Source organism: Acipenser ruthenus, chromosome 43 (assembly GCF_902713425.1).
Source record: "Acipenser ruthenus chromosome 43, fAciRut3.2 maternal haplotype, whole genome shotgun sequence".
Classification (NCBI taxonomy): Eukaryota; Metazoa; Chordata; class Actinopteri; order Acipenseriformes; family Acipenseridae; genus Acipenser; species Acipenser ruthenus.
The window spans coordinates 5,611,476-5,624,693 of NC_081231.1; the positions used below are offsets into that span (position 1 = coordinate 5,611,476).

General features: G+C 48.1%; 1 protein-coding gene across 8 annotated transcripts in view; it reads right to left on the reverse strand.

Annotated features, from left to right (window-relative positions):
- Window positions 1–13,218, reverse strand: part of LOC117965850 (E3 ubiquitin-protein ligase TRIM39-like) — a 121,077-nt gene that overhangs the window by 105,660 nt on the left and 2,199 nt on the right. For 2 of the 8 annotated variants that reach the window (XM_059011855.1, XM_059011854.1), the window contains exons 3-6: window positions 9,779–9,909; window positions 9,267–9,296; window positions 8,890–8,994; window positions 5,357–5,461 (exon numbers count right to left, since the gene is read on the reverse strand). The exons of the other annotated variants lie outside the window; for them this stretch is intronic. In XM_059011855.1, the coding sequence (XP_058867838.1) occupies window positions 5,357–5,461; window positions 8,890–8,994; window positions 9,267–9,296; window positions 9,779–9,909 (371 nt within the window). The remainder of the gene's footprint in view (window positions 1–5,356; window positions 5,462–8,889; window positions 8,995–9,266; window positions 9,297–9,778; window positions 9,910–13,218) is intronic. 8 annotated transcript variants of the gene reach the window in all.

The following is a 13,218-nucleotide window of genomic DNA, read 5'->3' on the forward strand; positions in this document are numbered from 1 at the left end:
CTGATTCTCAGCTCTCACTGCACCCTGCCTGTGAACCTGATTCTCAGCTCTCAATGCCTGTGAACCTGATTCTCAGCTCTCACTGCACCCTGCCTGTGAACCTGATTCTCAGCTCTCATTACACCCTGCCTGTGAACCTGATTCTCAGCTCTCTCTGCACCCTGCCTGTGAACCTGATTCTCAGCTCTCTCTGCACCCTGCCTGTGAACCTGATTCTCAGCTCTCACTGCACCCTGCCTGTGAACCTGATTCTCAGCTCTCACTGCACCCTGCCTGTGAACCTGATTCTCAGCTCTCACTACACCCTGCCTGTGAACCTGATTCTCAGCTCTCTCTGCACCCTCCCAAAACACCTGATTCTCAGCTCTCACTGCCTATGAACCTGATTCTCAGCTCTCACTGCCTATGAACCTGATTCTCAGCTCTCACTGCACCCTGCCTGTGAACCTGATTCTCACCTCTCACTGCACCCTGCCTGTGAACCTGATTCTCAGCTCTCACTGCACCCTGCCTGTGAACCTGATTCTCAGCTGTCACTGCACCCTGCCTGTGAACCGGATTCTCAGCTCTCACTGCACCCTGCCTGTGAACCTGATTCTCAGCTCTCACTGCCTGTGAACCTGATTCTCAGCTCTCACTGCACCCTGCCTGTGAACCTGATTCTCAGCTCTCACTGCACCCTGCCTGTGAACCTGATTCTCAGCTCTCACTGCCTATGAACCTGATTCTCAGCTCTCACTGAACCCAGCCTGTGAACCTGATTCTCAGCTCTCACTGCACCCTGCCTGTGAACCTGATTCTCAGCTCTCACTGCACCCTGCCTGTGAATCTGATTCTCAGCTCTCACTGCACCCTGCCTGTGAACCTGATTCTCAGCTCTCACTGCCTATGAACCTGATTCTCAGCTCTCACTGCTCCCTGCCTGTGAACCTGATTCTCAGCTCTCACTGCACCCTGCCTGTGAACCTGATTCTCAGCTGTCACTGCACCCTGCCTGTGAACCGGATTCTCAGCTCTCACTGCACCCTGCCTGTGAACCTGATTCTCAGCTCTCACTGCCTGTGAACCTGATTCTCAGCTCTCACTGCACCCTGCCTGTGAACCTGATTCTCAGCTCTCACTGCACCCTGCCTGTGAACCTGATTCTCAGCTCTCACTGCACCCTGCCTGTGAACCTGATTCTCAGCTCTCACTGCACCCTGCCTGTGAACCTGATTCTCAGCTCTCACTGCCTGTGAACCTGATTCTCAGCTCTCACTGCACCCTGCCTGTGAACCTGATTCTCAGCTCTCATTACACCCTGCCTGTGAACCTGATTCTCAGCTCTCTCTGCACCCTGCCTGTGAACCTGATTCTCAGCTCTCTCTGCACCCTGCCTGTGAACCTGATTCTCAGCTCTCACTGCACCCTGCCTGTGAACCTGATTCTCAGCTCTCACTGCACCCTGCCTGTGAACCTGATTCTCAGCTCTCACTGCACCCTGCCTGTGAACCTGATTCTCAGCTCTCTCTGCACCCTCCCTATGAACCTGATTCTCAGCTCTCACTGCCTATGAACCTGATTCTCAGCTCTCACTGCCTATGAACCTGATTCTCAGCTCTCACTGCACCCTGCCTGTGAACCTGATTCTCACCTCTCACTGCACCCTGCCTGTGAACCTGATTCTCAGCTCTCACTGCACCCTGCCTGTGAACCTGATTCTCAGCTGTCACTGCACCCTGCCTGTGAACCGGATTCTCAGCTCTCACTGCACCCTGCCTGTGAACCTGATTCTCAGCTCTCACTGCCTGTGAACCTGATTCTCAGCTCTCACTGCACCCTGCCTGTGAACCTGATTCTCAGCTCTCACTGCACCCTGCCTGTGAACCTGATTCTCAGCTCTCACTGCACCCTGCCTGTGAACCTGATTCTCAGCTCTCACTGCACCCTGCCTGTGAACCTGATTCTCATCTCTCACTGCACCCTGCCTGTGAACCTGATTCTCAGCTCTCTCTGCACCCTGCCTGTGAACCTGATTCTCAGCTCTCACTGCACCCAGCCTGTGAACCTGATTCTCAGCTCTCTCTGCCTGTGAACCTGATTCTCAGCTCTCACTGCACCCTGCCTGTGAACCTGATTCTCATCTCTCACTGCACCCTGCCTGTGAACCTGATTCTCAGCTCTCACTGCCTGTGAACCTGATTCTCAGCTCTCACTGCACCCTGCCTGTGAACCTGATTCTCAGCTCTCACTGCACCCTGCCTGTGAACCTGATTCTCAGCTCTCACTGCACCCTGCCTGTGAACCTGATTCTCAGCTCTCACTGCCTGTGAACCTGATTCTCAGCTCTCACTGCACCCTGCCTGTGAACCTGATTCTCAGCTCTCATTACACCCTGCCTGTGAACCTGATTCTCAGCTCTCTCTGCACCCTGCCTGTGAACCTGATTCTCAGCTCTCTCTGCACCCTGCCTGTGAACCTGATTCTCAGCTCTCACTGCACCCTGCCTGTGAACCTGATTCTCAGCTCTCACTGCACCCTGCCTGTGAACCTGATTCTCAGCTCTCACTACACCCTGCCTGTGAACCTGATTCTCAGCTCTCTCTGCACCCTCCCTATGAACCTGATTCTCAGCTCTCACTGCCTATGAACCTGATTCTCAGCTCTCACTGCCTATGAACCTGATTCTCAGCTCTCACTGCACCCTGCCTGTGAACCTGATTCTCACCTCTCACTGCACCCTGCCTGTGAACCTGATTCTCAGCTCTCACTGCACCCTGCCTGTGAACCTGATTCTCAGCTGTCACTGCACCCTGCCTGTGAACCGGATTCTCAGCTCTCACTGCACCCTGCCTGTGAACCTGATTCTCAGCTCTCACTGCCTGTGAACCTGATTCTCAGCTCTCACTGCACCCTGCCTGTGAACCTGATTCTCAGCTCTCACTGCACCCTGCCTGTGAACCTGATTCTCAGCTCTCACTGCACCCTGCCTGTGAACCTGATTCTCAGCTCTCACTGCACCCTGCCTGTGAACCTGATTCTCAGCTCTCCCTGCCTGTGAACCTGATTCTCAGCTCTCACTGCACCCAGCCTGTGAACCTGATTCTCAGCACTCACTCCACCCTGCCTGTGAACCTGATTCTCAGCTCTCACTGCCTGTGAACCTGATTCTCAGCTCTCACTGCACCCTGCCTGTAAATCTGATTCTCAGCTCTCACTGCACCCAGCCTGTGAACCTGATTCTCAGCACTCACTGCACCCTGCCTGTGAACCTGATTCTCACCTCTCACTGCCTATGAACCTGATTCTCAGCTCTCACTGCACCCTGCCTGTGAACCTGATTCTCAGCTCTCACTGCACCCTGCCTGTAAATCTGATTCTCAGCTCTCACTGCACCCTGCCTGTGAACCTGATTCTCAGCTCTCACTGCACCCAGCCTGTGAACCTGATTCTCAGCTCTCACTGCACCCTGCCTGTGAACCTGATTCTCAGCTCTCACTGCCTATGAACCTGATTCTCAGCTCTCACTGTACCCAGCCTGTGAACCTGATTCTCAGCTCTCACTGCACCCTGCCTGTGAACCTGATTCTCAGCTCTCACTGCACCCTGCCTGTGAATCTGATTCTCAGCTCTCACTGCACCCTGCCTGTGAACCTGATTCTCAGCTCTCACTGCCTATGAACCTGATTCTCAGCTCTCACTGCTCCCTGCCTGTGAACCTGATTCTCAGCTCTCACTGCACCCTGCCTGTGAACCTGATTCTCAGCTGTCACTGCACCCTGCCTGTGAACCGGATTCTCAGCTCTCACTGCACCCTGCCTGTGAACCTGATTCTCAGCTCTCACTGCCTGTGAACCTGATTCTCAGCTCTCACTGCACCCTGCATGTGAACCTGATTCTCAGCTCTCACTGCACCCTGCCTGTGAACCTGATTCTCAGCTCTCACTGCACCCTGCCTGTGAACCTGATTCTCAGCTCTCACTGCACCCTGCCTGTGAACCTGATTCTCAGCTCTCACTGCCTGTGAACCTGATTCTCAGCTCTCACTGCACCCTGCCTGTGAACCTGATTCTCAGCTCTCATTACACCCTGCCTGTGAACCTGATTCTCAGCTCTCTCTGCACCCTGCCTGTGAACCTGATTCTCAGCTCTCTCTGCACCCTGCCTGTGAACCTGATTCTCAGCTCTCACTGCACCCTGCCTGTGAACCTGATTCTCAGCTCTCACTGCACCCTGCCTGTGAACCTGATTCTCAGCTCTCACTACACCCTGCCTGTGAACCTGATTCTCAGCTCTCTCTGCACCCTGCCTGTGAACCTGATTCTCAGCTCTCACTGCCTATGAACCTGATTCTCAGCTCTCACTGCCTATGAACCTGATTCTCAGCTCTCACTGCACCCTGCCTGTGAACCTGATTCTCACCTCTCACTGCACCCTGCCTGTGAACCTGATTCTCAGCTCTCACTGCACCCTGCCTGTGAACCTGATTCTCAGCTGTCACTGCACCCTGCCTGTGAACCGGATTCTCAGCTCTCACTGCACCCTGCCTGTGAACCTGATTCTCAGCTCTCACTGCCTGTGAACCTGATTCTCAGCTCTCACTGCACCCTGCCTGTGAACCTGATTCTCAGCTCTCACTGCACCCTGCCTGTGAACCTGATTCTCAGCTCTCACTGCACCCTGCCTGTGAACCTGATTCTCAGCTCTCACTGCACCCTGCCTGTGAACCTGATTCTCAGCTCTCACTGCCTGTGAACCTGATTCTCAGCTCTCACTGCACCCTGCCTGTGAACCTGATTCTCAGCTCTCATTACACCCTGCCTGTGAACCTGATTCTCAGCTCTCTCTGCACCCTGCCTGTGAACCTGATTCTCAGCTCTCTCTGCACCCTGCCTGTGAACCTGATTCTCAGCTCTCACTGCACCCTGCCTGTGAACCTGATTCTCAGCTCTCACTGCACCCTGCCTGTGAACCTGATTCTCAGCTCTCACTACACCCTGCCTGTGAACCTGATTCTCAGCTCTCTCTGCACCCTGCCTGTGAACCTGATTCTCAGCTCTCACTGCCTATGAACCTGATTCTCAGCTCTCACTGCCTATGAACCTGATTCTCAGCTCTCACTGCACCCTGCCTGTGAACCTGATTCTCACCTCTCACTGCACCCTGCCTGTGAACCTGATTCTCAGCTCTCACTGCACCCTGCCTGTGAACCTGATTCTCAGCTCTCACTGCACCCTGCCTATGAACCTGATTCTCAGCTCTCACTGCCTGTGAACTTGATTCTCAGCTCTCACTGCACCCTGTCTGTGAACCTGATTCTCAGCTCTCACTGCACCCTGTCTCCACTTCGAGGTTCATTCTCTGCGTCTCTCTTTACCTGGACCAGCTTGTCCAACTCGTCAGCCCATTTCATGATGAAGCAGCGACACTCTTCCAGGCTGCATGTATCCTCACTGGACACAGGGGCAGGTATGGCAGAGTTCTGAAATCAATCAATAACAAATCATTAAAATGTGGAATTTAACTACAAACACTGCAGAGACCAATGTATTTATTATTTGTTTATTTAGCAGACGCCTTTATCCAAGGCGACTTACAGAGACTAGGGTGTGTGAACTATGCATCAGCTGCAGAGTCACTTACAATTACGTCTCACCCGAAAGACGGAGCATAAGGAGGTTAAGTGACTTGCTCAGGGTCAGACAATGAGTCAGTGGCTGAGGTGGGATTTGAACGGGGGACCTCCTGGTTACAAGCCCTTTTCTTTAACCACTGGACCACACAGCCTCCTATATTTAATACAATTTGAACAGGAATGAAACAATGAAACCCAGGCTGCACCTAACTGTTGCTGTCAATGCTGTGTCTCTGTACCTTCAAGACACTGTGTTTTTGAGTGTGTGAGTTAAGTGTACAGTACTCACGGTTTATGTCCATTTGCTTCAAATCGTCAGAAATTCAGGCATAAACTTTCTCATTTGTGGCGCACGACTCCAGATCCTGAACACTTGTATCTGCCCACAGAGAATCTAGAGCCTGCACATCCTCAGCATCCCAAGGCTGTACTTTTCTCTCATCACAATCGCTGCCCGTCATGTTTGTTGTTTTTTATTCTGGAGTGTACTGACTGATGCAACGTAATGATGGAAATCACAGTTTCATGGTTTGGTTCTCGCTCGGCTCGATAAATATTCAGTGGTGAACCACCCGTACCCGTACCATACCGAGTCCTCACGGGTCGGATGTGCCAGTGGAGAAGTGGTATAAGTTAAGATCTATGTTGCAATTGTGTTTGGTTGTGGTGCTGGAGCGTGCCCTTCCTGTCAGTGCAGAGAGGAAGTTGATTTCCTGGTGCGCAGTGCTGCCGTGTGCACAAGACAACGAGATAGGAGATGTAATGTTCATATTTGAGTACTGCCACTTTAAGACAGTAAGCATTTAATACATTCCGGTGATGATAATGTAATGTAATGAGGCGGGGGGTAGAAAGGGAAAGTTCAATGAAGACCGGGAGTTATTGTTTAACAGCAAAAGAGCCTCTGTGTTGTTCATTTGTGGTCAGTCCCTAACGTGAGTATATAAAAGCTCTGTTCTCCTCTCAGAGAGACAATCTTGTTAGCTCGGATTTACCAATTTGTGTTTTGATTGACAGTCCGCCAATGCTACCTTGCTGCGGCATATTTTTCTAATCCCATTAGATTAGACAGCGCCTATATATTTTATATGTTTATTAATTAAAGTGCGCTCAGAATTTTTTTTTTTTTTTTTTAAAAGACCCACCCCCCCCCCCCCGACACCAGCGCTGGGAGAGTCAACCCCAAAATCACACACACTCCCCTCACCCCTTCAAACACACACACACCCTCCCCTCACCCCTTCAAACACACACACACACCCTCCCCTCACCCCTTCAAACACACGCACCCTCCCCTCACCCCTTCAAACACACACACACTGACACACACCCTCCCCTCACCCCTTCAAACACACACACCCTCCCCTCACCCCTTCAAACACACACACACTCCCCTCACCCCTTCAAACACACACACACTCCCCTCCCCCCTCCCTCTCTCTGTACCTTCAAGACACTGTTTAACTCCTTTGTTGGCTCTGCATAATAATCTCATGTGTTTTATGGTTTCACCTTCAGGAGAGATGGCATGGAACGACATCCCACAATTCAAGCTAAGAGAACTCTTTGGCAATTTAAACAGCATTAAATAATTTAAGACACACATAATCACTGACTATCAAGTTTAAACCGTGTAGTACTATAGTCTATGCTTGTCATGAATATAGGCCTAGTGGATATAATCTATGCTGATCATGAATATAGGCATAGTGGATATAGTCTATGCTTGTGTGGCAGGGCGAGGTCTGTGCTGGCTATCTGATGCATGCATGATCCTACAGGGGGGTTTGGGAGCCCTGTGGAATCCTCCTGTCAATCATGGCAAAGACACAAAGACCTTGGGTGAGGGTGTGTCATCTCTCTCTCTCTGAGTGGTCGAGAGGCGGGTCTTGGGGCGTTGCTTGACCAATAAAAGTGACATTTTCCTGTGTAACAGGGGAGACCTGGACTGGCCGTCTGACGTATGCATGATGCTGCAGGAAGAGGGGGGCAGTCCCGGGGAATCCGCCTGTCAGTCATGGCAGTGACACAGAGAGGTGGGGAAGAGGCTGTGTGGGCTTTCCCTCTCTCCGAGTGGCTGGGGGGCGGGCTCATGGGGATTGCTCGGCCTATAAACGGATACTTTTTTGTTCCCTCAGGTCTGCCCTTTTTAGATGAATGATCCAGCGGAGGCACTACGGACGGAGCGGGGCACAATTGAGGGAACAATTGTGAGCGTAGGACGGAGTCCTGGGCCGTGTGGGTAGCGACGGTTGGGGTATCGGCTGCAAAGTGCAGCACCTTTATTTTGAAGATTTTGGTTAATAGTGTTTATTTTCGTTTTTCTTTGTGCCTTCTGTTTTGTCTATTATTTAATGCACCTGCATGTGCGCTATAGGTGAGCGGTGAAATACGTTTTTTTTTACCAGCCATCGTTGGTAAAAACGGTATCACAGTGCCACCTTGTGGCGGAAAATAAATCGTGCATCCGAGTGGTGTTTAGAAACCCAGTTTTCTGCAAGGCGCAGCACCTTGTATTTGTAGTTTTGTTATTGTGTTTTATATTCCTTTTTTGCTTTCAATCAATCACTCAATATTTATTTTGTATAGCGCCTTTCATAGTGGACCACCATCAACAAACGCTTTACAAGATAGTGAGGAACAATGCATAATACATTAAATACAGTGAAATACAGGGTATAGTACATTAAATACAATCAGTAAAAAAAACAATGCAAGTACATTAAATACAGGGCTAGGATGTAGATATCAGACTTAAAGAGCATTGAAAGAAAAGAGAACAAGTGGGTCTTTAGAGTTGATTTGAATCAATCAGTAGAGGCACAAAGATGAGCTATGTGTGTTTATTGTTTTGCTGGGGTTCAAATGATTGAATATTCTGCGTTCTCTTCCCACAATGCTTTTCAGAATCCTCAAATCACACATAATGAAAACGCCAGTGTTCTTTATTGCTTAATTACATTTAAACAGGAAATTCAATGAAACTCAGACTACACCTAATTGTTGCTATCAATGCTGTTTCTGCTCTGTTCCATGTACTATACATTACTGTACATATACTGTACATTAACTTCTTTGTTGGATGAATTAATTACCAATCCCCTCACACCTCACCCTTCACCCTCTCTCCCTATCTGTATCTTCAAGACTCCTTGGCTTCTTTGCAATATCTGACTACTTCAGTCCCTTTCTTCACCCCCCCCCCCTCCACCCTCTGTAATAACCAAAACCAATCACATGCAATCTCCCATCCCTCCTCCCCTCCCTCTCTGTACCTTCACGACTCTGTTCATCTCCTTTGCCAGCTCCATGATGGAGTGTCGACACTCTTCCAGGCTCCATTCACCAACCTCTTGATGTCTGGACTTTCTATCAGACCCCTGTGGAATGAGTGAATAATTACAAACCTTCAGGATGGGTTCAGATCTTCACTATTCTACTGTAGATGCTCACATGCACATTTCTAAAATGAAGTCATATACAAAACTATTGTGGGTTAATAATACAATTAATATTCTTTGTAGAAGAAATTCTTAATTGATAATATACATCATGGCACTTAACTACACCTCATCTCTCTCACAATCTCCCCTTTTCTTTCCCCCCCGTCTCATTCACCTGTCATTTAACAATACCCCCCCTCATTCTGTACCTTGAAAACTCTCCTCAACAAACCAGGAATCTGCAAAAGAAAAGTTCATTCATTGAATTACTATAGTATGAAAACAAAACAGCCTGAAGAGTCAGCCTGCAGTGTCAGCTTTACACAGCAAACATGGAGAAGATAGGGAAACACTGCACTGCAAAGAGGGGGGTGAAAGAAACTGCTGTTGATTAAAGATGAAGGGCCGTATTCATAAAGCATGTGTGGCAGAGCAAGAGCTCTGCCTGTAAACAGTGTGGGTGATTTTTTTGTGTTTTCGTGGGGTTAATTCCTGTCCCTGCCAAAAACATGTGATAATGTGACTGTTCCTTGGTGCTAATTGGGAGCAGTCACATCCTATAAAAGGAAAGCCCAGGGCTCCAATAGGAAGAGACGAGTTGGTGAGTTAGTTTTTGTAGTGTTCCTGCCATGAGGGGAGGAAGCATGTTCTAACAGTTGAAGTGCTGCTGGATTGAGGGTTTTGAAACTAGGATATCTTCTAATGATCAATGTGGCCATACCTTATAGTTGCTGAATTTAGGTCTTTCGATATTCATGGAGCTGGCATCACGTGCAGGGATTATACCCTTGTAGTCATGGCCAAAACTGCCAAAACTCTGTGAAACGCTGTGGATTCCTGGTGCACCTGTAACTGTGGAGACAGAGAGGGAGTGAGGGACTGAGGATTCCTGATGCACCTGAAACTGTGGAGACAGAGAGGGAGTGAGAGACTGAGGATTCCTGATGCACCTGTAACTGTGGAGACAGAGACGGAGTGAAGGACTAAGGATTCATGATGCACCTGAAACTGTGGAGACAGAGAGGGAGTGAGAGACTGAGGATTCCTGATGCACCTGTAACTGTGGAGACAGAGAGGGAGTGAGAGACTGAGGATTCCTGATGCACCTGTAACTGTGGAGACAGAGACGGAGTGAAGGACTAAGGATTCATGATGCACCTGAAACTGTGGAGACAGAGGGAGTGAGGGACTGAGGATTCCTGATGCACCTGAAACTGTGGAGACAGAGAGGGAGTGAGGGACTGAGAATTCCTGATGCACCTGTAACTGTGGAGACAGAGACAGAGTGAAGGACTGAGGATTCATGATGCACCTGTAACTGTGGAGACAGAGAGGGAGTGAGAGACTGAGGATTCCTGATGCACCTGTAACTGTGGAGACAGAGAGGGAGTGAGAGACTGAGGATTCCTGATGCACCTGTAACTGGAGACAAAGAGGGTATGAGAGAAGAGAGAAAGGGAGGGGCTGTCAGAGAGAGAAGAGAGAAAGGGAGGGAGGGATTGTCAGAGATAGAAGAGAGAAAGGGAGGGAGTGAGGGACTGTCAGAGAGAGAGAAGAGAGATGCAGTGATGTAGGTAGAGACAGTGTAGGAGCGGTAACATTCATATTAGAAACAGTAACTGTGGAGACAGAGGCAGTGATGTAGGTAGAGACAGTGTAGGAGAGTTAACATTCATATTAGAAACAGTAACTGGAGACAGAGGCAGTGATGTAGGTAGAGACAGTGTAGGAGAGGTAACATTCATATTAGAAACAGTAACTGGAGACAGAGGCAGTGATGTAGGTAGAGACAGTGTAGGAGAGGTAACATTCATATTAGAAACAGTAACTGTGCAGACAGAGGCAGTGATGTAGGTAGAGACAGTGCAGGAGAGTTAACATTCATATTAGAAACAGTAACTGTGGATACAGAGGCAGTGATGTAGGTAGAGACAGTGCAGGAGAGGTAACATTCATATTAGAAACAGTAACTGGAGACAGAGGCAGTGATGTAGGTAGAGACAGTGTAGGAGAGGTAACATTCATATTCGAAACAGTAACTGTGGAGACAGAGGCAGTGATGTAGGTAGAGACAGTGTAGGAGAGGTAACATTCATATTAGAAACAGTAACTGGAGACAGAGGCAGTGATGTAGGTAGAGACAGTGCAGGAGAGGTAACATTCATATTAGAAACAGTAACTGGAGACAGAGGCAGTGATGTAGGTAGAGACAGTGCAGGAGAGGTAACATTCATATTAGAAACAGTAACTGTGGAGACAGAGGCAGTGATGTAGGCAGAGACAGTGCAGGAGAGGTAACATTCATATTAGAAACAGTAACTGTGGAGACAGAGGCAGTGATGTAGGTAGAGACAGTGTAGGAGAGGTAACATTCATATTAGAAACAGTAACTGTGGAGACAGAGGCAGTGATGTAGGTAGAGACAGTGCAGGAGAGGTAACATTCATATTAGAAACAGTAACTGTGGAGACAGAGGCAGTGATGTAGGTAGAGACAGTGCAGGAGAGGTAACATTCATATTAGAAACAGTAACTGTGGAGACAGAGGCAGTGATGTAGGTAGAGACAGTGCAGGAGAGGTAACATTCATATTAGAAACAGTAACTGTGGAGACAGAGGCAGTGATGTAGGTTGAGACAGTGTAGGAGAGGTAACATTCATATTAGAGGCAGTGATGTAGGTAGAGACAGTGCAGGAGAGGTAACATTCATATTAGAAACAGTAACTGTGCAGACAGAGGCAGTGATGTAGGTAGAGACAGTGCAGGAGAGGTAACATTCATATTAGAAACAGTAGCTGTGCAGACAGAGGCAGTGATGTATGTAGAGACAGTGCAGGAGAGGTAACATTCATATTAGAAACAGTAACTGTGGAGACAGAGGCAGTGATGTAGGTAGAGACAGTGCAGGAGAGGTAACATTCATATTAGAAACAGGTCTGTATTCATCAGGCATGTTCATCTCTCAGGTGCTTGTAAAATATTTAGCTGCTCTTAAAATCTGTGGTTATTATTGGTCACGTATTCATGTGTATCGCTGTGAATGAATATTGAACTGTAAAAATGAGCCAGTGGTTAATATGGTGGTGATGGCTGGTGATGTCCTGATACCTGCTGCACAGGGAGAGTGAATCTACAGTGTGGAGGTTTTACTGTAGTGAAGTGAGAGCCAGTGGTTAATATGGTGGTGATGGCTGGTGATGTCCTGATACCTGCTGCACAAGGAGAGTGAATCTACAGTGTGAAGGCAGGAGTAATGAGCTGCTATCACAGTCAAAAACAAACCAAACAACGTACAAGAAAAGGGAAGTTGTTTTGCGAATGAGAGGTATGGACATTTGTTTAAATATTTGTTTGGATATTAGCACTTTAGGAACATAAGAAAATGTCCTGAGTCTCCCTCCACTTAATTTCCATTTGCGTCCTCTGGTCCTGGTTTCTGCACTGCGCTTAAAGAATTGGTTAGACCAGGTGTGGGCAACTCCGGTGCTGGAGGGCCGGTGTCCCTCCTGGCTTTTGTTCCAACTTTGCCCTAAATTACTTAATTGGACCAATTACCAATTATTGGTCTAATTAAATAATTTAGAGCACAGCTGGAACAAAAGCCAGGAGGGACACCGACCCTCCAGGACTGGAATTGCCCACCCCTGGGTTAGACTAAACTATGTCAACTCCTTTTGAGATTTTAAATACCCCAGCATTGTGTTTGTCTTTTTGATTGCTTCCCCACACTGTGTGGTTGCTGACAGCGATGAGTCTATTACAACACTGAGGTCTTTCTCTTGGAGAGCCTGTTCTAGTTCTATATCCACAATGATGTTTATCTTTACACTAGATCAGTGATTCTCAACTCCGGTCCTGGGGACCCACGGTCCTGCTGGTTTTTGTTCCAACCGAGCTCTCAGTTACTTAATTGAAAACCTTAATGGAACTAATCAGAGCTCTTTACTTATTTTAAAGAGTTGGATATGTCAAGTAAAATATACATTTTTATAAGGAACTTGAATTCTCCAACATTTTGTAAACTAATCAATTTAAAAAGTAAAATTAAGCAAATTATTAGTTCAATTAAGGTTTCAGTTAAGTAATTGAGAGCTCGGTTGGAACAAAATCCAGCAGGACAGTAGAACCACTGCACTAGAAGAGCATTCATTGTTGTCTGTG